The 23,962-nt window shown below is 44.1% G+C and overlaps 2 protein-coding genes across 2 annotated transcripts; one reads left to right on the top strand and one right to left on the bottom strand.

The window, feature by feature from the left end:
* The first annotated feature begins 336 nt into the window (after positions 1-336).
* Positions 337-5,117, top strand: uevld (UEV and lactate/malate dehyrogenase domains). The gene is made up of 12 exons (XM_053885078.1): positions 337-501; positions 2,371-2,455; positions 2,518-2,583; positions 2,651-2,814; positions 2,879-3,020; positions 3,077-3,168; positions 3,237-3,342; positions 3,752-3,922; positions 3,990-4,154; positions 4,262-4,349; positions 4,421-4,544; positions 4,614-5,117. Exons 1-12 carry the CDS (start codon positions 337-339, stop codon positions 4,776-4,778), a joined length of 1,533 nt encoding a protein of 510 aa, XP_053741053.1. The 3' UTR covers positions 4,779-5,117.
* On the bottom strand, positions 4,851-23,079 carry si:dkeyp-19e1.3 (USP6 N-terminal-like protein). Its single transcript, XM_053885076.1, has 14 exons — positions 22,873-23,079; positions 13,805-13,878; positions 13,263-13,348; positions 13,146-13,185; positions 13,003-13,083; positions 12,364-12,471; positions 12,186-12,295; positions 10,884-10,932; positions 8,733-8,853; positions 8,406-8,500; positions 8,276-8,341; positions 8,110-8,209; positions 7,240-7,392; positions 4,851-7,081 (listed from the first exon to the last, which is right to left on the bottom strand). The coding sequence occupies exons 2-14, from the start codon at positions 13,868-13,870 to the stop codon at positions 5,955-5,957; spliced, it is 2,202 nt and encodes a 733-aa protein (XP_053741051.1). The 5' UTR covers positions 13,871-13,878; positions 22,873-23,079; the 3' UTR covers positions 4,851-5,954.
* Between the last annotated feature and the right edge of the window lie 883 nt (positions 23,080-23,962).

The raw sequence follows: 23,962 nt of genomic DNA on the forward strand, positions 1-23,962 counted from the left end.
AGAAGTTTAGTTGTATATACATGAGAAGTCCAGCCCAGCCTGACTTGCTTGTGTACGTGTGTTTGGGGGAAAAAAAGAAATGCTTGATGAGAGAAAAGGTGGTATTTAAGTGATTTCCTCTGTAGCTTCTGACAATCGTACTAATATATTATGTGTACAGACACAAAAGTCTACACCCTTTAATGCAAATTAATACTTTTTTTTGCTACCTGTTGTGTGGAAACTGGTTGTTTTAATACGTCACGCATTTTGAAAAGATCTCTGTCCTCGTGAGTTTTTTTTTTTTTTACCTGTTCTTCACTTTGGCCCTCTGGAGTCGCCGTTGCTGAAACTGGAATGGAGGCGGCTTGTTCATCTACTCCTGGAAGTTTGCGGAAGTTTCTCTATTACCAAGGTTGGGAGCCGAGTTCGTCGGAGGAAAAAGCGAGGAGGCGTTTTGTTTTCGAAAACCCTCGAGAGATGGACCTACAATCAGAGGCGATACAGCGTGTTCTATCGAAGGTTAGTGGGAAAAAAAGTTTACACCTGGATATGACGTTGAAACGGGATGAGCTAGCGGCTAACGTGGCGTGCTAACTGCTGTCAACAACTGGATGAACCAGCTCGCTTACGTAACAAATGCGGTTGAAAACTGATATTTACATTTAAAATATATACAACACCATTCTGTGTAAAGATTAAAACATGTTTATGTTGCTGTATATGTTGATACATTGTTCAGAAAGTGCCACAAACACTGAAGAATATCTGTTCTCAGGTAACTGATATATCGTTTTATTTTTATAAAAGTCCTTTATAATTTTACTGGTGTATATTTAAATTGTAATGCCCTACTTGTTGTAGATGTCCGTCATCATTCGTAATCCCACCTTTAAATTACTGAAATGAAAGCTGCAATCCGGTCATGTGACCTGTCAACTATTCCAAAATGGTTGACCTTCCGGTCGGTTTTTGACAACAATTTCATTTTAAGTTAAAGGTGCCTGGTGCCTCAAGGATGTGAACTTAACTAGCCACCGGAGTCACAACACGGCAGCAGTTCGTATTTTGGTTCATGACAAAAAGTGATCTGCTTTTCTCTCAAAATACAAATGTTTTCTGCCCATTTTTAGTCCTTATTTTGGGATTTAACGGAGAGGCAAGTCAGATAGCTGATGAGTGTTTACAGTAAACAAAAGGAACATCATCCACTGACACTTCAACAACTTCCTGTATGACAAATAGATAAAGTGAAGACCAGCATCATTTTAAAGCTGTTGTGTGGGGAGGTGATTCGATATACATGTGTGAATACATGTCTTCCTATATCGTAACCATTTCCCAAAGTGTTTGTCTCTATTATTTTCATATTCGCAATAACATTCATGTGGCAGATTGCAGCCACTGCCTTGTCATGGCCTTTTTTCCGCCACCACAGTCTTGATCAGATATGTGATCAGATATCTGCATACTACATGGGTGAAATGAAAATGTAACACACTGCTGTTTTCTCATTCAACACGGCTGATGTTTCCTTCCTTTGTTTATTTCACTCTAATTGTAGATGACGTAATAAATCCAGGTAACTGACATTCCACCTCATTTTTAGCTTGATAACTTGCTTTAAAATGAAAAAAAAAAAAAGATCCGTTTTCCATTGAATTATTTTATGTACTGAATATGTCGATGATGAGACGAGTCACAATTTTTTGTTTTTTATTTTCATGACACTGGAAAATAACAGAATAAATGAATCCATTATTGGTGAGAAGTGTGATTTTCAGGACAGTTAAGACCAAACTAAACCACTTCAAGTGGTCATAACATTTAATAAGGGTCCGCTGCTAACCGTTTGCTTGGCTGACACATATTTTTCCAATTGTTCCATGGCAAACACACACGAAAAGTGCCATTTTTGCTAATAAAACAAACCACTTAAAACATCTATTCAATGTCGGCCAATGTTGTGTCATTTTTAATTCCTCCATTTTGAGTTACAATTTAAATAATTCATTACATTTCCCGGAGTGTATAAATATCAACTGGAGCTGTTGTCAGTGTGGTTTTGTCCTTTCCTTCATCCGATAACAATGATGCCTTAATGTCAACTCGAATGTTTAAATCTTAAACTCTCATTTAAAACTCACACAATTCATCTATTTTTCAAGACAGCTGTTTGACACAAACCCAGAAGTTAAGATGAGTATTGGTATAATTACATGGTACATGAGGGCCATATTTAATATCGCCTAGAAAAGTCTTTGAACATTTTTATTTGTGTACATTTTAGTTTACAGTTGAAACTATAATGGGGCAGTGTTTTATATGGCTTTGCTAAAGCGAAGCAGAGCATTGGTTTGAAGCATGAAGTGTCTTCTCTGGTCTTGCCAGTATAAGTTCCATGATGTTGCTGTGGCGGAGCTCGAGAAGCTGCACCGGATCTTCCCTGAGATAAAGCCAACCACGGGGACATACAGTGAGTTCAGTCGCCACACTGAGGCGTGGCGGCATCACTGATGCTTCTCTGTTCCGTGGCAGCTTTCAGCGACAACACTCAGAGGGATCTCCTCAAGCTCATCGGAAACCTTCCTGTCAAGTATGAAGGTGAGACCCACCTGTGTGAGGAGCGCACTGAGACAATGCTTCGCACTCACTGCAACCGCCTCCCAAGGCCGCACCTATAATCTGCCCATCCAGCTGTGGCTGACCAACTCCTTCCCCTTCACCCCGCCCATCTGCTTCCTGAGGCCTACAGCCGACATGGTCATCCGAGAGGGCAAGCATGTGGACAGCAGCGGCCGCATCTACCTCCCTGGACTGCACAACTGGGATCATGTGAGCTCTGCTCCTGCTCACAGCCCGGATAGTCACTCATCACCTTTCCTCTGTGATCGATCAGCCGAAGTCCTCCGTCGTGTTTCTTCTGAAGGAGATGATCTCCAAGTTCGAGGAGGACCCGCCTCTGTCGTCCAAGCCCTCGCGCAACAGCGGAGACCCTCATGAGCTGCTAACGCTAGTTAACAGCTTGCGCATGTCAGACGGTGAGTTCAGTGACCTAGGTGGTGTCATCACATCACTCATGCGCTGCTTCTATCAGGTGGCGTGAGACATCACGATCAGCAGCTCAAGGTCTCAGTCATCGGAGGAGGTGATCTCGGCATGGCGTGCGTCATGAGCATCCTGGCAAAGGTGAGCCGATATTCTGGGACGTTCAGAACCAAGCAGGTTGTATTGTTAACCACGTCGTCCCGCTGAAGTGTAAAGTGGACAAAGTTGTTTTCATCGACGTCGCCGAGAGCTCCACTAAAGGAGGCAGCACGGACTTGGAGATCTTCAGTCTGCCCAAGGTCGAGGTGTCGAGAGGTGCGTGGCGAAACATAGCGTCAGGACTTTTAAGACTGGAGAGCAATAAATCTGCCCTCCAACTTTCTAGATTATTCGTTGAAGCATCACGTCAACACAGAGGCACGAGCTGCCAGGTCGACTTTAGAATGGTCTTTGGATGACTCGGTGGAAACAACAGCCAAGTCAGCATGCATTTAATGTTAGTAATAGTAATGCTATTTTTCAATTCCGATGAGCATCTCCTAGCGTTTTGCTCTGTTAAAAGTGAAAGATATTTTAAAATAATGATGACACAGGTATTTGTCAGGTCAAAGTGCCACTATCTCAGCTGTGCCCAGTTGTGTGATATGTGCATCATGAACTCCGAATCACAGTTGAAGCATGAAATGCAACATGGTGACTAGAATCCTTTGCCTCCCGCCGGCAGACGTGTCAGCCTCCGCCTCTTCCAGAGTTGTCATTCTGACGGCCAACTCGTGGACTAGCGAGCAGTCGTACGTGTCCGTGGTACAGGCGAACGTGGACCTCTACAGAGGAATGGTTCCTAATCTGGTGCGACTGAGCCCGGCCGCCATCGTCGTGGTCGCCTCCCAGCCTGGTGAGTCGCTTCACGTCGACCCGTTTCAAAAGCTTTTTAACGGCTGAAGTCGCTGTTTGAATTTCAGTGGACATCATGACGCATGTGGCCTGGAGGCAGAGCGGCCTTCCTCCGACACGGGTCATCGGAGCGGGGTGTAATCTGGACTCGGAGCGGCTCAGTTACATCCTGGATATTAACCTGAACACGCACAAGCAGGCCTGGGTCATCGGCGAGCTGTCGGACAACAAAGGTGAGATGGGCATGTCGTCGCCGTGGTTCCCCTCCTGGCTTCTGTTCATGTGGATAAACCGGTTTCACGCTGTGACGCACATCGATGTGTCTGTCTTTGTGCGTCAGTTCCCGTGATGAGCAACACTGGGCTGAGTGCCAGCATGAAGTCAGAGATCGCCGGCAGATCTAGCGCCACCAAGCCGCTTCTGGACAGGTGACAGAGGAGGAGATTGAACATGTGAGGAGGGAGGTTTTTAACCCCAGCATATGTTTGCGTCTCTGAAGGGCTTTTGACATGATGAAGAACCGCGGACAGAGGTCGTGGTCGGTGGGTTTGTCCATCGCCGACATCACCAACAGTATTCTGACAGATCAGAAGAAGATCCACTCCATCTCAACACTCGCTCAGGTGCGGGAGGCTTGGCCACAGCACACCCAGGTATCTGAAGCTTCACATTTCGGTGATCTTCCCCTCCAGGGTTGGGGCGGCATCGGCTCAGAGGTGTTCGTCAGCCTGCCGTGCATCCTGGGAGCCAATGGTTCCACACGTCTGGCCGGAACCACCCTGGGACCGGAGGAGGACTCCAAACTGATGGACAGCGTCAGCTCCCTCTCCAACCTCATGAGTCAGATTCGGATATGAAGGACCGTACGTCGTGAAGCTGAACGCACTTTTGAAACACTGAAGGAGATTCTGTCTGTGATGACGTGGTGTTTTTTTGATGGAGACCAAATATGTTACATGAATTTAAGCCCCTTTTTTTAGGTAAACAATGATGACGCTCTTGTCAAAAAACACTTTTTAAACAAATCAGGGTTGAGGGCCTCACTGAAATCCAATTCCTACGCTGCTAATGTACTTTTTACGGTGTGTTATCGTGGAGCTTTTGAAGTTTGTTTACAACATTTTGTATAAATTTGTTTAACTTATATACTTCAATAAAATGATTCTGTGGGTGTGCAGTAACTCCAGGAGTCCGACTCTACTCAGTAAACTCTTTATCAAATACGTTGAACACAAGCGTCGGTCTGTGTGCTGGTGTCATGATCCACATTCTGGATGCTCATGCACACATGGTGATCAGGTTCATACAGGAAACGATATAAAACACTTCAGATTGTCAAAACTTTTCTTTGCTTTTATAGGTCCTTACTTCGAAACATGGCTCGTCTTCCGTTTAGTCTTAACTGTGCTTTTACCGTGCAGTTTTGTAAAGCTATGAAAGAAATCTGTACATCTGTGCTGAGACACATTTTCATAAATAAGAATTGCACAATCTGTATTGTGGCTATGACCAGTGGAGCCAGTTCAGAACTAAAAAAAATAAAAGTCGATATAATGTAGCGAGAGTGCCCTCTAGTGGCCCCTGGCTATCAAAGCTTTCGCAGTTTATGAAAGCAAACGCTTAACAGATGAAGTTAAAAGCCCTTCGGTTACGAAAACAGCACCACAGTTTGTTTTAAGACACTGTTGTGATCGGCTCTTTTAACTCCACACACACAAAAGGAGCAGAAAAGACAGCAAACCTGACCAGGAACCACATGGTGCTACACTTGAGCAACATTTCTGAGGACTTTGAGAAAACACTGGAAATGACTAGACCATAAATGTAAGCATCAAGTTCTCGCTTCTCTGAAACCTCCAGGTACGTGCTGAAGTGTAACACCATGTGGAGGTGGTTTGAAGTTCGACACAGCGGAAACATCACAGAAATATGTACTGTACAAAACTCACTGTAAAAAAAAAAAGCTACTGGCCTTGTGCAACCTCTTGACCCCGCTCAAACTAAACAGGAAAATCTTATTGATGTGAATGTCTTCAGAAAGTCACTGATTTGGGAAGCTGCCCACCAGGAGGGGGCATCCTGCAGAAGTCTGGGCTGGACCTGACCAGGGGGACCCCTACAGAGGAAGGGCTGGAGCATCTGGAGAGGCCCGGTGGGGATCCGGTATACAACAGTGGAGCTGGGAAAGCCGAGTGGCCCCGAGGTCCCCGGGAGAAACCCTTGGAGTAGCTGGTGGGTGAAGTGGCTCTGTGTGTCTCTGAACAGCTGGTGGCGCTGTACTGGAAGGGTGTGAGTCTGTCAGCAAAACTGGGAGGGGGAGGAGGGATGATGGGCTCCTCTACCCAGCTGCCGTCCCCGTCAAAATCCGGCTCCTGGGGCAAACTTGGGAGCGGGCAGCGCAACAGCGGGCTTGGGGATGCGGAGGGGGGGATGAAGAGTGGCGGCGGGGGGAGAGGATAGAGGGCGGGGTCGTAGTCTCTGTCAAAGGCAGCTGCTTGACCATTGGCGGCCTCCTCCGGGGTAGAAGCAGGCAGCCGCTCTGAGGACCGGTCCTCCTCGTCCGCCTCGGACAGGTTGTCGTACTGGGAGACGTTGGACGGTCGCCTGTCTCCAGGTGACCCCGGGACGTAGAGAGAGACAGGGAACTTTGATGGCTTCAGTGGGAGGAGTCTGGAGGTGGAAGAGGAGGGTTTGGATAAAAGTTCTGAAGACGGCTTCATTTGAGGGACCGGCGGGGCACTTCTTTTGGCAGAGTCTGGGGGATTCTGCTCAGAGTCGAACAGTGGCGGAGGAGGGAGGTCAGGCAGGTCCGAGATCTCTGGACAGACCACGGGAACACCCACGGCAGGAGGCTCATAGGGAGGCGGCCACTGGTCCTCACTGGTCTCAGCAGGTGGGTCCTCGACCCTCCCTCTGCTCTCTGCCGGACACACATCTGGGCCTACGTCAGCCGCAGACTTCGGAGGTTTAGGAGGCAACACCGGAGGCTTGCTGGATGGAGCTTGCTCTGGTGGAGAAGATGGCGTGCTGTCCGTCTGGGACACCTCCCTGCTGGACTGCAAATTGGCTTTGACCTCCAGCGGAGAGTCCGGCTGCACTGGCCGGAGAACGACTGGCCTCTCTTGACCCAGCGGCTTCTTTGGCAGCTCATCAGACTTCGCTGAGAAGGTAAGACAGACGGTTAGAGGCTTGTCCTGTTTACCGCAGTGCATTACGGGTGCACTTTACAAATAACAATGTGAAGACGTGCGAAGGAGTGAGTCCAGTGAACGGAGTCACAGTGGAGACCTGTGAACCGATCACACAACCAAGACCCACCTGGTGGAGGGTGGTCCAGCTTCTTGCTGCGCAGCTCGGACATGGCCGCTTGCAGGTGCTCCACCACTTCATCGTCGGGCAGGAGGAAGGAGTCGGACAGCTGCTCCTGGAGAAACTCCCTCAGGTCCTCCAGCTGACATTTCAGCAGCCGCTCTGGTCGGAAACATGGCACACGTCAGGGAGCACAAACACAGGTGCCTGAATACTCTAAACACTGGGCGGGTGGCCTACAGCAACTCAGGAGGAACGGAAACTACTGGAAAACCAAGTGTTTTCATAAGCAGCCTGATTTAAGTTCAGTCCCAGCAGCATCATCACCTGCTGGTTTACTGCCCAAGTAGGGAAACAGGCCTGAGACCAGTCGCTTGCTGCGGATGGAAAGACACTTCATTCACGCTTTTTTATGGTCCTTTTACGGGCACAAATAAAGAATCGCTCGCACACCTCAGAATCAGTCCTGTCACCTGCACGCTGAGAACCTACGGCCAAGCTTGGCCCCACATGAACATATTATTCCAGTACGGCAAAAAAGTAAGTTCCCCGAGGTCACAGGTCGCTTCCCACTATCTGAGAAGCACTGGCCTCGATGAAGAGGCCTTGCTGTGGGACACTCTCACTGTGAGGTGAGGTGAGGTCGAGTATTACGATACACTTGAAGAGTATTTTCCGACTGACATCTGTGTGCCGCTAACAAGAAGCACAACACCCAAACAGATGTGCCGAGTCCCATCATCCAATCAACTGCCTGCCTCTTACTCTTTTCCACAGCAACCGAGCGCCTGCATTATGTAAGGCAGCCTCCAGTGAGCAGCAGCGTGCGGCGCCACGAGCGCCGTCACTCCTGACTCATTCTCTCGGCCTCGTACTCACTCTTGTGCAGCTTGAGCGTGGTGTAGGCCATGGCCGTCAGCACCTTCTCGCCCTCCAGGATGTAGATGTCCCACAGGCGCAGCGTGAGGGTGAACGGAGTCTGTCACGGAGGAGAAGGCATTTTAACACCCACACAGGTCCCGAAAGCGAGCGCGTCCACACTCACTCTGTCGATGAAGCACTGCAGGAACCACTTGGTGGTGTAGATGCCTGTGATCATCTGCTCCTTCTCCTGCATGGGGTTTCAAAAACACCGTTGATATTCTCCAAAGTCTGGCGGGTTCCCGGCGACTCACCAGGTGCTTCCTCAGCTTAGGCAGCATTTTACAGAGGATCCGCTCGTGGTGCGCCTGGAAGCGCTGCAGTTTGGGGAACCCTGGGATGAAGAAGCCTGCAACAACCATAAAAAGAACAGGCGGCTGTAAAAGTCAGCTACAACAACCGCCTCGATTTCCCCTTTCATTTTCTAAATAACACTGAAATCAGGACCTAAAACAAAAGAGAAGAACATATCAGGGAACTTGAGAAATTTGTCAGGGGGAATCGACGTGCTCTATTAGCTAGACGCATTTCAATTAAATTTTCAACACTGCCCCCCTCACTCCCCCTCCCTCCTGTCTCACCGTGCATGCCGTGTCTGCCGTCGGTCAGAAGCTGGGACAGGGCCCAGAAGGCATCTTCTTCATTCAGGTACATCAGCAGGATGGCAGCGATCTGACTCATCCCTTGGCAGTAGCTCACCTCCTGGTAACGAGGCATTAAAAAACAAAAAAACTCTGGATTACACTCCCAACCAACCTACGACTTCAGCCTCCCAAACACTTTCCACCAGATTGTTAAAATATTTACTCCATCAGACAAACATTCTGGGAGTTGATAGGCCTCAGAATTTGAGTGATTCACCCAGAACTAATTTCCTGTGCTGCACACATATTAGCCGTTTGTCCATATTAAGGCATCGTTGTTGTGGCGCTCAAAATAACCCGCTCTGATGTAGCCCTTCAACGGAAATGCTACTTGTAATTAGATTTCACATTCTCCTCATTCCTCGCGACCATCACATAGGACAAACACACCGACCGACTCCGTTCCTGCCTCGCTCTCCCACTGACCCAGATTCTCATGTGCTGCCTGTGAGAACAGGGAAATGGGAAACTAGACATCAGCATATGCCTGTTTCCTGTGGCTCAAACACCTTCAACTCAGGAACCGAGAGCACATCTGAGAGTTGTCTGTTGTTATCAAGACCTGCTGCAGTATTAGTTCGAAACCTCTTATGAAGAATATATCCATGTTCACACACATAAGAGGGCCACACACAAAATGATATGCACAACACAGTAGGCAATGTTTTTTTTCTGATCGAGACACCACACATGAAGATAAAAAAAATGTGGTGTCTGTGGTTTTGCCTGTGGTGCACCCCGATAAACTCAACGCAGCACACTACACACATAAAGCTCCTGCCCCGGCACCGACCAAGAAGCTTGTCCTCCAAGTCAGTAACAACAACAAGCGGAAAACATCACAGAAGTGGACGGGAATCATCAAGGGATTTTGAAAAAAATGAAATAATCATGAAATGACAGGAATCTTTGGTCAATATCGAACATTTTCAGAGCCGATTATCGGGACTAACCCTCACCATACGTTAGGTTTCACTTCTAAGATTGCTCCGGAAGAAATGAGGAACTATCCTAGGTGAAAGCGGAGCTAAATCGGGACAAAAACTACCCAATAATAGTCATTCATCTACAGAAGTAGGCAATGTACGGTCTGGGTGCCACATGCAGCCGTTTGCTTTTGTTTTTGTGGCCTCATGAGGTCAGACATGTTTTTGAAAATAAAGACCTAAAAACAACAAATGACATTTTTCCCTCTTTCATAGGTCTGTTTTTCTTTCCCAAAAGCCACCAAGATATTCACACTTCAATGAAGCTTTCAGAGTTTCTGATCCACAACGAAAGCAAAATGAATGTACTGTAAATTCCAGACAATAGAGGGTATCGGAATATTAGTGACACACTAAATTTAAAAAGGAAAATAGATCTTGCTCATACATAAGTCACTCATGAACTCCCATCTTTTATTGACTTTAAAGAGCTCAAAATGCGCTGTTTTTGCCAGCGGGTCCAAAGTTCCAACACCACAGCCGGTCTCAGCCGCTGCTTCTCAACTCCGGTTCTCCAGGAGGTCGACTCTGTTTGGGGAGCTGAGGGCACGCGGGTGAAAACAGCGCATTTTGAGTCCTTGAAGATAAATAAAATGATCTGTTTGGCACCATGATGCTCTTTAGCCAGTAAAAACCCATGACTTTGCAACAGGTTTCAGACAAGAAAAAAACAGCAGCTTATAGACGGAAATTTAATTGCCCACCCCTGGTTTATACACTACTAATAAAAAAAAATCAATACTCTCAAACATAGATCACGAGTCAAAATGATTTTTCCATTTACTATACATAAAATCTGAGCCTGAAAAGAGCTCATAAATAAAGTCGTCAGTTTGCGAGCAGTTCAAACATCGCTGGTAATATTTGCAAGGGTGGAGACACATATCCTCTCTTCGTGTGTAACACAGGTGAAGGACCTGAAATAAAGCAAATAACTACTGATGTAGTGTACTGCGCTGCTGTACAAGAGACAGGACTATAAATTAAACATTATAGTCGAGCCCGGTGGACACAAGAACGGAACTACTTCACCAGTTACTTTATTTAAAAAGAATACAGCCTGCGATGAGAAGACGCATAGTTGTGCATGACCCAAACTTACCGTGTTGTATACAGAGTAGGCTGCCAGCACATGGAAGAGAGCCTGCTGCCTACAGAGGGAAAAAGAGCAGCAGTTAATAATAGGATATTAAGACAATAAGTGAGTAAACACCTCACGCTTGTTCTGCTAATGAGGGGCTCAGTTATGAATGATCAATTTACACAAATATGTTGCATTGGCGATGCTTATCTATAGAATTAGCACAATGCTGACAAGAAAGGATGTTTTTCCTCCAACTACATGTCCAACAGGGGCTGAAGGAGACAGGAAAAAGGGCTTTAAATAGCCGTCAGCATTGGTGTGTGTGAGCCAGCTGTGGACTTGTGAGGGGAAGGAGTGGGCAGCCGAGCAGGATGGAGAGGGCCTGCCACGGCTTTGAATGGAAGGACAGTTCTACGCACAGTTGAAGATCAGACGACCCAGTCGGATCATCACACCGATGCGTAACCGCCGTTAGTTTTCACTCAAGCCGTCAACAGAAACAACGTCAATACTGTAACATCAAGAACGTCGGATTTTGTGTCACGACAACTGTTCATTGTTCTGTGTGAGCGTTTTCAGTGTGAATCTATTTCCTGTGGTGCTCATGCATTGACAGGAAGCCTAATAAGACAGAGGAGGAAACCACCGCTTCAGCTCTGAGTGTGTGTCTATGTGTGTAGAGGTTGAAGGAGCTGTGGAGTGTTTAAAGTAGGGGTCACACCCTGTCAGAATGAGGATTGACATGTGGGGCGATAAAGCTATTATTATATTAGCGCTGTAATGCATTCTGATTTTTGTGATGGCTCTATTTTACATCTCTTGATCAAGACAGCCAGATAATAGATTATATTTTTTGAAAAATATTGTTGTTTCAATTCATTTATATTATATAAATCAATCCATGCAATCGGTTGCTTGAAAAATAAATAAAACGCCTATTCATTATTTATTAAAATGATGCACAACATGAGGTTATATTGGGTCAAACTGTCTAATAATCAGTATCAAAGGACAAATCCATTTTCAGGGTTCAGAACAAAATATAATGACCTCTGCTTTAAACTTGACTGACGTGTAGCTTCACCAAATCTCACCACTGAAACTCTGACACGTCTCATACAATGACGACACTTCCTGAATAGGTTTTTCAAGTCAGTACTCAGTACGTACTTTGGACAGGACAACTTCTGTGTCAACCTTTACTTTTCTTTAGATGCACTTGCTCACTCAGAGTTCAAGCAAATTCAGTGAATCTTCCTGACCATTTCTCATGTTTGACACGGTCATGACCTCTTATGGTACAGCGTGGTTCTGACTTACTTCACTCCAAAGCGGTCCATAAACATGATGTGGTTCCGGAAGGTTCTGTTGACATCCAAGTCTATCTGCTTGATCTCGGTGGAGAAGTGTCGGGCCTGCAGCTTCATTTTCTACAGTGCAGACACCACAGAATTACACAGGTTCACTGCAGACACACACAAAATGTACAGTGCCGTACCTCGTACTTCCCCTCGTTTTCTTTCTTGACTTTCTCGATGTCCAGCAGCAAAGCCCAGGCCTGGCCCCTCAGCTGCAGTGGGATTCCTTTATACACACGTTTTATCAGCTGAAACAATGAATGCAGGAGCATTAATGATGAGAGTTGACGCCCTCTTCCCATTAACTATGGCTATAAGCCGCTACTTTTCTTCTCGCAGTCTAAACCCGTCGCCAGCAGAGGCGATCTCCTGGAGGACCCGAGTCCAGAAGCAGCAGCTGAGACCAGCTGTGGTGTCGGAACTTCAGGCATGCGGGTGAAAAGAGTGCTGGTGATAAATGTGAGGAGTTGTCATGACTGAAGTTCAAAACATTGCCCAGTTTGTTTCTTGAGCCAGTCTGAATGCTGAACCCCAACGAGTGCCGCGGCTTATAAACCGCTGAGTCATCTGTATGAACGAGATCTGTTTTCCTCCCTAAATTTGAAGGGTGCGGCTAATATTCTGCAGTGCTCTATAGTCTGGAATTTACGGTAATTCAAAGGTTATCTTGCTAATCCTGAAGAATTGGATGTTTGTTAAAAAGCTGAGTCATCACTGTGGACTGAATCGAAGTGTGAAGCGAAGAACGCAGGACTTGTAGGAAGTGGCTCAGAACAAACCTTTTCACTGTTCCTGTACTTGTGCCAGTTCTTCACCATCTTCAGCCACTTCTCCACCCGCTCTATCTCCTGGTGCTTTTGCTGGGGGAGCATTAGAGAGACGTCGATATTTGTTTAAAAAACCACTTCATTCCACTTCATACCTTCTCTTCGAGGGCACTGGGAGTCGGCAGCTCCTTCTCACTAATGATTAAAATAAAGGCAAGGAATCAGTCGAAGAGTTAAACAAGGGTTAATGGTGCTCAGGGAGGTAGACTTACTGCAGGAAGCCGAAGCGATCTGTGACCTTATAGATGCTGTAGTCAGCATCCTCCCATGGGTCAATATTGACACCTTCTTGTCTGCCCTGCCACAGAGACACCATACATGTTGCTGGAAAGCATGACGCTGAACAAATTTAACAAAGGCGATGATGAAGGCGACGACGGTGTGAGTGCTTCAGTCAAACACGTTTCCGTTTAGCAGAGCTGGAAATTCTGCACTTTTGCGTAGCTGGAGTGACCACACTTGATGTGTTGTTGGGCCTGCTTCATTGTTTCTGAATCAATGAACAGTTATCAGACCAGGTATTGGGCAACAACAGAAGTCTATGCAGCTGAGAAACATTTTGGTGTTCACACCGTCTTTCCTTCTCCCAATCACTTCAGGGGACTCTGAATGTGGGGAATAAAACCTTGCTTTCTGATCTTGGATCTGCTCGTGGCCTCCACCCATCCGCTGTACAGCTATATCTTACATGAAGGATCAGACATTACTTAGTACTGTCAAATCCAATACAAGAAAAGTGCAAGCACCGACTTACCTTGTCATACTTGGAGATGATGTCTGCATGCTCCTCCGCGATCAACGTGTCTATGTCCTTCTTCATCTCGAAATCTGGAAAATATACAGGAGTTTGATCCAATTTAAATCAGATTCACTTATTCATGAAACAGCTCAACACATCATGTTTTGTTCAGTGTTTCGTGGACACACTGGGCCACGATTCGCTCTTCTGCTTTACAGTCTACAGCCTCAGCTGCTCTGCTACTTTTGATCAATACTCTTTGAAGTTAAATTATGCAGCAGTGGTAAAGACACCCAGCTCCTTTTAGGCTATTTAAGGATAGAGCACAAGCCAGTAACAACCTCATCCAAAGAGAGAGCGCGCATCAGAGCGATGATCACGAGACGGTGTTTGTACTTGTGGGTGCATAAACACGTACATCACCAGTTCTGCATCTCTTGTGGTAGATAGGGGAAGTGAGAGGAAAGTGAACCGGAGAAGTGGTGAGAAAACTCAGCCAGTGTGTTTAATGGCAGAGCAGCTCAGAGGGTGAGTTGTCCTCATTTGTGAGGACTAAAAGTGGAAGAGAAGAGAGTTTCATCAGTCACGATATATGTGTGATTAACTGCCGTCCAATATTAAGAACATCGTCCACGACTTGGACCAAATCCAACGAAATATTTCCTTAAAACAGCCTTCTGTGCCCCTACTTACATTTTTGTCAGAAAGTTTCTTCATTCAATGACCACAAAATGACATCATCTGTTTCAAATTGCGTTTCCCTTTTATGGCAGTAGGAACTCAATGACTTAGAATAAAAGCTGCAACAATGTTTTTAATAACATTGACTGAAGGCTATACATTTTTGTCTTTAACTGAAAGTGAACTGAATTTAAAACCGTAGTTAAAAGTATGATGTGTACTGTAAAAGGACAACATTAGTTGTATTGAGGTGGCAAAGAAAGGTATTAAAATAAATAAACGTAATAGTTTAACAGAGACATAAAACTGAATGACTTTGGAATGTGCAGGAAGTTGTTAAAGGGATTAATGCACTAAAAAATTGTCTCTCTTTTCAGTCTTTTATAGAGTGGACACTGAACAGGACAGTAAATTGAAGAACAAAGTGTATATAATTTTCAGATGTTGGATTGCAAATGTTGCCAAACAGGGCTTCTGCGTGCGTGTGTGCTAGCGTTAAAGCGCATGTGCGTGTCCCGTGGCAACAGGTGTGTTGTCACAAACCAAACAGCCATTTAAAGTTTACCAAAAAGGTTACAGTGCTGACAACCGAAGTGTCTCACGTGAGACACCTGTTTCAAAAAGTATTGAATACAGTGAGTGAAGGCCTATCCACTGCAGAACTTCGATTATGTCTCCGTGTGGACGGAATCTAAATGAAAGGAAAATGAAATACAATAAGATTTCCTGTGATGTAAGAACAATGACAAGATGACTCTGATGACATCTTCCTCCGCAGGTCACTGATAGTCACACAAAACACATGACATCCGCTGGAATAACACGTCATAGTGTTGATCAGAATATTGCTCAAGATCAAAATTCAAGAAAATTAAATTGAAATGTAATAAAGCAATGATAGGCAGTCGTCAGAAACGATTTGTTCTGCATTTGATATTAGTAATAATGGTTCTTTGTCCCTTTAAAGCAGGTGGCAGCAGGCACAGGATCGTGTAGAACAGCTGAGGCTCTTGAATGACAGGTGGTCAGTGAAACTGGCCCCAACAACAAATGGACTTTGCTGTCCCATGCATTTCTTTCAGGAAATGTCCCTTTCTCGTCTGCATACTGTCGGGCTATTTTAAGGTTCTTGGGGAATCAGCATATTTTCCTAAAACAATCTTTGTGTGGAGCGCTGCTGGGACTGCTGGCTGACCTGGAGTGTCAGTCAATCCGCAACCATGACTTATTTTCGCAAAACTCAATCCAACAATGAAAGAATGAAGAGTTGAAAGTCATGTTTACAAATATTAAAAGTTCTGTATCTGGAAAATGGGGCTAATGTTTTATTGAAACCTGTTAAGTACACAGCCACTGTCCTCATAGTAAAGAAGTTCAGCCCATCGACTTCCTGTTTCAAATCTTCAGGGCTCTGCAGCGGCTGAGAAGAAAAAGGAAACTGGTGGCAGCCACACCTTTAACAGCAGGTTCAGCTGAAACTCTGGCAACAATGCGGCCTGCTGTTAAGTTTATGCATCATTGTGAGACATGAATGTCTCAAGTGAGCAGGTGTCATAGTCAATTGTTCGCCTCAGAAATCCAAACTACGGTTGATGATATTTTTCCACACATGGCCCACAATGTGGTCTGTGCAGAGTAGCAGAAAACTACCACCTCTTCTTGTAGCTTACAGGATGCTCGAGTCAGTGCTGGGGCCCCCTCTGTGATATCATCTCCTGTTATGACACACAGGCTAAATCTAGCATGTGTACATAAGTTCCACGCGCACCGTTGCAACTGCAAACCTCTGAATCAAACAGCAGTAATTACGGTCTATCAAGCAGCACTACATTTGAGGAGGGCAAAAATGAATGCCTGGGATCAAAAAGAGTCTTATAAACTAATGTTAGGACCTGGAAACATGACTAAGAGTATGAGGTTTGCAGTGTGGCCATGTATGTAATTGTAGGCATCTTGAGCTGGAGCCCATGAATCAAACGACTCCAGGGTGTGGAAAGTTTACAACAGTGCAGAGCAGAACATTGCAGAACCGCAGGAGAGTAAACTACGATGCGTTTGATGTAAACTGTTTCTTTGCTAAATCTTGATATATTTGACCTAAAACCTCCGGCAGCATGTGTAGCAAATCAGAGCAAATAATCTTGGCAGCCAGCAGAAAAATCCTCTCTGCAAATGACTGATGTCATGAGCAGGCAAAATGACAGATGTTTAGCTTTCTTCAGCAAAAAAAATCCTGTGCTACTCTCAGCCTGTAAGACTCTTGACTCGCATGAGCTCATTCAACCTTGTTAACCTTACAAAGCATTCTGCCAAATGCTCCCTCGTCGATGTGTGTCACCAACAAGCCGCACAAATCATCAACAGCTTAGCTTGTTTTACAAAGGATTTAGCTTATCCTTCAACCTTTCCCACTGGTCATCTTGAACAAACTTTCTACAAGCCTTTCTGATGAAAATGTAGCCTGGTCGTTCTCAAAAAGGGCCAAATACTTTTCATAAAATATGAACAAATCAGACATCAGACATTTTCTCTAGAACCCCTTTTACCCCTGAAATCTGACTAGAACCAAACAAGAACCTCTATTCTAATTTATTTTGAAAAGAGCTTGACCCAACACAGCGCGAGTCATGCTGAAAAGCACGAGAGGAAGCACTTTAATTTGACTGAGAGGCCTCAGGTCATATCATCTTAAAAACTATGTCAAGCAAATACAATACTAAATACAATAATAAATTTAGCTTCCAAATGCTGGGTCTCGGGGCAGCAAATGTGTTCTGATAATGCCATAATTTAAAAGCTGCTTGCCTGACATTTTTAAGTTTATCTCCAAGAATAATTTCCAACAGTCTGTTCATGACCTCACTATTGTAACATATCGCTAAAAAAATCCCCATGATGGGAAATAAACATCTCATTATAAACTCGATGTTGGGTTGTTCAGGTTTTCCCATACAATGACTAATGTGCCCTGCCATCTCTACCTCCGGTAAAGCATCAAAGAACAAAATACAATGTAACATGGAGAAAGTGTGGAGGACTATTGCTCATGAATGTAGGCTTAAAACTATTATAATACAATAATCACATCAGTAGTGACTGACCGGTTTAGCTAGCTTGAGCCTAGCGTCTGCAGTGTAGCTGCCTAGACAAAAGCTGCTCCTCACATTGAGCGCTTAAAAAAACATCACAACACAACAATGGCAACAGATGTTGATGTTACTGCAAATATTAACACATTTCTGGTACATCTTTTGCTAGCCTACACATAAACAGTCTGTGACGCAACACACAAAACACAGCAAGGTTCTATGAGAGACATAAAATTTTCTTTGGAAATGTGGAGTACCATCTTCAAATACTAGGGCTGTCAAGTCAAAACACAGTAACAGATTGAGTCTAGGGCTGCAACGACCAATGGACTATTAAATCAGTCGCCGACAGGTTCATGAGTCGACTAGTCGTGACATCATCATGCTCTTAGCACAAGCCACAAGCGGAAAAATGGCTGAGGCCACATGACGACCATGACCCAAAACTTCAGGACCATTTTAAAAAGAACACATAAAAGTACACATCAAGGGACACATACCTATCACACCACGTAATGACCAAATAAAATAAAAATAAAGTTTCAAACAACACTATACAAGTGTTTACAACTATTTACATATATTTTTTACAATCTATTTACATCACAACAATCCTGTTGGCTTCTTCCAATTGCTAGTCGCAGGCCTATTTGAGCCAAACTTGTAATGAAACTATGATTTTTATTAATTGCTATTACTAGAATGGCAAAACATATGGGGATCATTTTTAGCCTACGAATCCCACCCCTATCCAGCAAAAAACAATGCATCAAAAGGTGTTTTCCACATTCACGAACATCACCATTTGGCACTATTATTACATCAGTGTAGGCAGGAAGCTGCACATTAGCAGAGAATGCTGATGTGAGAGGCGTCTAACATACTAGACCAGACTGGGCTTCGTGAGTGGTCTCAGTAAGACAGCGCTTGAAGGGAAATCCAAAAAAAGAACAATACACAGTTGGCTAAAATGACCACCATCTGGTTAACCGAAAGGTTCAGAGATGGACAAACCATCATGGGCTGGTCAACAGTCTATCTGGGGCCCTAATAAAATGCATGGTTTCAATACAAATTCAGAACATTTAATACAAAACACCTTTTCTCCTTTTTCATATTGCTTTGTTTATGTCCCCCACACGACCACGCTTTAGAGATTTCCCAGACGAGGGAAGGATATAGCCTAAAAAAACCCCACCACATGGCTCTAATTTTCACAAAACGCAGATGTGTTTTAATGGCCATCAGATGGAGCGTGTTCATGTAAGCAAGGAGAAGCTGTTTCTCAATTTACAGACTTTATTCAGTGAAGGTTCATTCTGAAACAACTGCTTGCTTGAATGAAAACTCATTTGCCTTGAATTGGAACTGCAGGTAACATATGTCAAACTTTTCCACCACATGATTCCACTGTAAATATTTTAAACGGCACCAGAAGAACAAGAAGGTATCAGTCTTTTCATCTCAAACTGTATTCTTAAACACAATGGTCAATACATGCAGCCAGAATGCGGCCTTTCTTCCACTCACAAGTTTGGGGCAATAGGTGAGGGAAGGAACCCCGTGACTGGATTGGATTAGCAGGCTGGATGGAGATAACTTTAAGACTTTAAAACGTTTACTGATAGAACTCTTGTTGTTAATAATAATAATAATAATAATAGTATGTTGCCAAGATTATTCAGTCAGTCCACAGACAAGTCTCAGAAATGGGCAGTGAAGCAATGAGACAGGGTGACTCTTCAAAGAATTGTTTTCTTAGCATGACACCAAGAAGAAGATGGCACAATTGTTTGCTTGATACGGTTGACTCCCAAATGAAAAAGCAAGCGCGTGGAAAGGTGTTTCTAAAGTGATGGTGTAAAGGGAACATTACGTTTTCCTTTCCTCATTATACTAATTGTGTTTTAAAAGCCATCATTGTCCCAAAGATAAGCCCTCTGAAAGAGAGGAAAGGCCATGTCAGTACCCCATCCCTCTCAGGGAGTGAAAGGAAGCACCAAGACAGCACAAACAAGGAAATAAAATCAGGAACATCAGAATTAAGGCCATCAAGAGGCACTGTGTTCGCCCATAGTGTCCTTAACAAGACATTCTTTGTATTTCTGTCCCTCTGAGCCTCTCCTTCCTCAGGCTGTCACAGATCCTTTTGTATTTGTGTTTATACTCAGAATATAGCTGCAACACAGAGGCTGTGTGACCCGAAGGAGGGGCGGTCAGGGGGGACATCCAGAAGTGGACTGGGGAAAAAGTACAATGCTCAGAATAGCTTCATGTCCCCAAGGACCTTTTCTGCCCTCCTTTAAAATTGTCTTATCATTTTCCCAACGCCGATAGCACGATGCCAACCGCTTAAAGGCACAACTCTGACTGGACAATCTCACTTGAGATTGAGCTATAATCCAGAAAGTTACCATGAGGACGGGGAGAGGCCCAGGGCTCTCTAAATATAACAATGACCCCGGGTATGCTTACATGGCTCGTCTCGTTTCCCAGTGTGGTAGCACTTTTTGGAGAGTCGGTGAGAGGAGGATAGGAATGTCAAGGAAAGTCTTCATAAAAACACAACCACAAGACCATGCTGACAAAGCCACATTCTCATAGCCAGATTTTAAAATAAACTTGTGCTAATGTCGGACAGAAGCTGAAAACGGACAGTTGGGGTACAGTAATAACTTTTTTTTAATACTATATTAAACGTTATACAATCAGACATGTTGTGGCACAGATTAAATGCAGTATGCAGAGGTTTTAAATTCAATGTGATAGCCTCTTCACACAGGACAACACTGGACACTAGTCCACATTTAAGGTCTAGGTCATCTAGAGTAGGTCTTTTCACAGGTGAGCCGGTCCTTTTGCCATATGTACGCTATTTATATTGTTAGAAAAGATTATATTGCTACCATGAGTGGATCGCTCTCGAAAATGATGGGCTAACAGAGACATAAATGACTGGGACGACTCATGTTCGAAAAGTCCAACAAATTTGCAGATTGGCAAGGATTTCATGAGATGTTTTCATGATTCAATTCTTGATGCTATCAGTAAATGGATTACCAAAGACGAAGTGAGCCGAAGTTTCTGCTACATAAAAACATACAAGCTTCATTTTCTTCAGAACATTAATCCTTTTTAAAGATTAAATCTCATATGATCAAACGTATTAAATCAAAGTGGAAACATCTAAACAAACGGATATCATATAACGCATCATGGAGGTGCACATGAATATAGTGGTTATGCCATGTTTCCAGAAAAAAAAAAACATTATAATGACTGAAGTTTGTGGCTCGCAGGTTAACTTCTCATGGTTAAAAACTAGCATATATTTTTAAGGTTTGAAATTGTCTGTCTCCTTGATGATGCTGTGAAGTAATAACTGGATCTTGTTTGATGCTGTTCATCAAGTGGCTTGGTTAAACACACTTGTGTCCTTTACTCTGAAGAAAGACACAGAGGTGTTGGTGAGGTTTCCTTTACACTTACAAACATACATCTTCAATTAACCACCGCTTAGTCCTGTTCAGGGTTGTGGGAGCCTATCCAAGCTGTCAAAGGGTTGGTGGGCCACGTATTTCACACCTAAGCCTTCAGTGATGTCCTAGTACGACTTCAACAACATAATACTATCATTGATGACAACACAGCTGGAGAGATAGTATCCACTTCCACACTACTGAGCATTGCATCACCTCAATTGCATACAAAACAGACTATTTTCCAGCGCATTTCAAATTCAAACCGGCATTAAAAATATCTTTATGTAGTACTGTCAAGTATTTAAAATGATTTCACAGTTTAATATCAGCAAGACACCAATAAGATGGCAACATTGTGGCGACAGCAGCACTATTGAACCAGTCTCTGAGAGTACAGTGAAAGAGTGTTGCCAGTGCGCCCGCCATTAATATATCAAACCTGAAAAAAATAAATATTAAAAATGTTTGCACTCACCAAGGGCTAAGCCAAAGGTGGTTACTTGATTGGATGCAGTAGACAAATTTCAAACAAACATTTTTTAGACTCCATTAGAGGCAACTTATATCACTGTAGTATTCATGTATTCTGCAACACATTGAAAATACCTTGCATGACAAATGATTTGACATTTTTTTGTCAGTTAGATTAGTGAGTGTGTGCAACTGTGTATAAACTTGTGTCTGTGAGGTCCTTTATGTTGTGTGTGATGGTCAGATACTTTTGACCTTAGAGGTCTCTTCGGTCGAGTAATCTTGCAGTTTCTGTGTCATACATTATCTCGAAAAATTTACATTATTTAGGTTTTTCATTTCATTTCCTTTATCAGTGAGTTCCACAGTTTCATTCAGACGAGTGCTTATTTGTCTGTGTGGTATTTGACTGACTGACTTTGGAATTATTCAAGATTTATGTTAAGTTTTATGTAGTGCTGTTCATGTATTATTACTTCTGTACCTCACTAATTTTTTTAGTTTCCAGTGGGAAACAGAGGATTTGTGGGAGCAGGAGCCGCTCTGAATTATGGATGAATACTAACCCAATAAGTGCAGTTCCACTTCATCCATGGGTTGAGAGGTCACTAAAGCACCACTGGCCTCCCAAATCATTCAAACCTCGGATCATACCGTTTAGAAAGCAACATGATGCTCCTAACTGAAGCCAGTACATGTACGTACTCATAGATTATGGCTCATATACCAGTCACAGTTGATGACATTCCGTGGTGTTTATCAGACTCAAGTAGCCATGTTGACACTGGAGTCCGCATCCTGCGCGTCTGTCCCATCAAACAAAAGGCAGCAGACATCTGGCTGGAGATGAGACGTGCTGGAGATCTTTGACTGTCTGCTACCTCCCCCCACTCGATGGCGACCCAGTGAGACCAGTTAACCTAGAGAAGCGGTCCACTAACGGCGAGAGAACCAGTGACTGACTGGCCTACTTCCAGATGCAAGAGCATCTCCGGTCGGCTGGAAACGGTTTCTTATCTATAATGTATATTTGCTGCTTCTCACCTGAACATTGCCAGTAGGCATACTAAAGAGTAGACGGATATTTTAAGGCCAAGAGAGTGGTATATATGTTAATAGGTGTGACCAAAACAAACGTGCATGACTCGTCTTAAATGTTAAAGCGAGGCGCGAACACCGTTTAACCGACAGTAACGGTTTGCTCAACTTCAGAGATACAGTCCAAGGATTAAAGACACGACGAGGGGGACCAGTTTAGTCTGGCCACCTTAACCGAGTCTTCAAGAGCAGTGTGGCACTGTTTAACGTTACAATAAAGACGCTAATGTGACCGCACTAGCCGAGGGAGCTCGACACTTACCGTTCCAAGTGACTTCCCTTCTTCAGCCGACGACTAGAAAGAGAAAGCACTGTTCTCATTCTCCCGGCGCCGTCCACAGGAGCCGTCAGGGTGTTGGGCAGCGGACGGTGTGTCGCCGACTGTCGCCGGCTGACATGGATGCTGGTCAAGCGGCGTAATCCCTCAAGAGCTGCTGCACATGCGGCGAGCCCGCAGCTGTCTGACGCTCCGGTGACAGCGGAGTGCGCGAGGGCGAGCGCGCGACCTGGCTTGGAGCGCGTGCCGCTAGAATAGTGTGTGTGTGCGCCCCCCTGAGCCCACTTGCCTGTATTACAACTACAAATCTTGGCGAGTGGGGATCATACTGGTTAATTTTCCACATATATTCTCATCCAGTCTTCTGAACATTGTGAATGTCAAGCCATAAGGACAAAAGAAGTCTTGATTTGAACTTCTTTTTTTAACTTTCCTAAAATAGGAAAGACACGAATTATAGACATTATATGGTTAAATATGTTTTCTCCGTCTATATAATGTATTATATTATATGCATCATATTTAAATATTGACCATACACATCTGCTGATGATCTCTGCTAAATGTGATTGTGATGTTAATACAACTATGGATAGGATGAGTAAATAGATTTATAGGCACTATTTCACAGGATGTATGTTTTATCAAAATTTTGAATTGCTTTTCAATACCCATCTATTTATTTTGTAGTCCTGCTGTGACATTTACAGGCAAAGGATGAAGATTAAAAAATATATTATTTAGAGTATCAACTGTGTATAAACTTGTGTCTGTGTGAGATCCTTTATGTTGTGTGTGACTATCAGATACTTTTGACCTTTGAGGTCTCTTCAGTCGAGTAATCTTGCAGTTACATTATCATGAAAATTTGAGATTATTTAGGTTTTTCCATTTCATTTCATTTCATTTCCTTTATCAGTGAGTTCGACATTTTCACTCTGACGAGTGCTTATTTGTCTCAGTGTGGTATTTGATTGATTGACAAATTATTCAATATTTATGTTAAGTTTAATGTAGTGCTGTCCATGTATTATTACTTCTATACCTCACTCTTTTTTAGTTTACAATAGGAAAT

The sequence above is a fragment of the Synchiropus splendidus genome, chromosome 14 (genome assembly GCF_027744825.2).
Source record: "Synchiropus splendidus isolate RoL2022-P1 chromosome 14, RoL_Sspl_1.0, whole genome shotgun sequence".
In the NCBI taxonomy this organism is placed as follows: Eukaryota; Metazoa; Chordata; class Actinopteri; order Syngnathiformes; family Callionymidae; genus Synchiropus; species Synchiropus splendidus.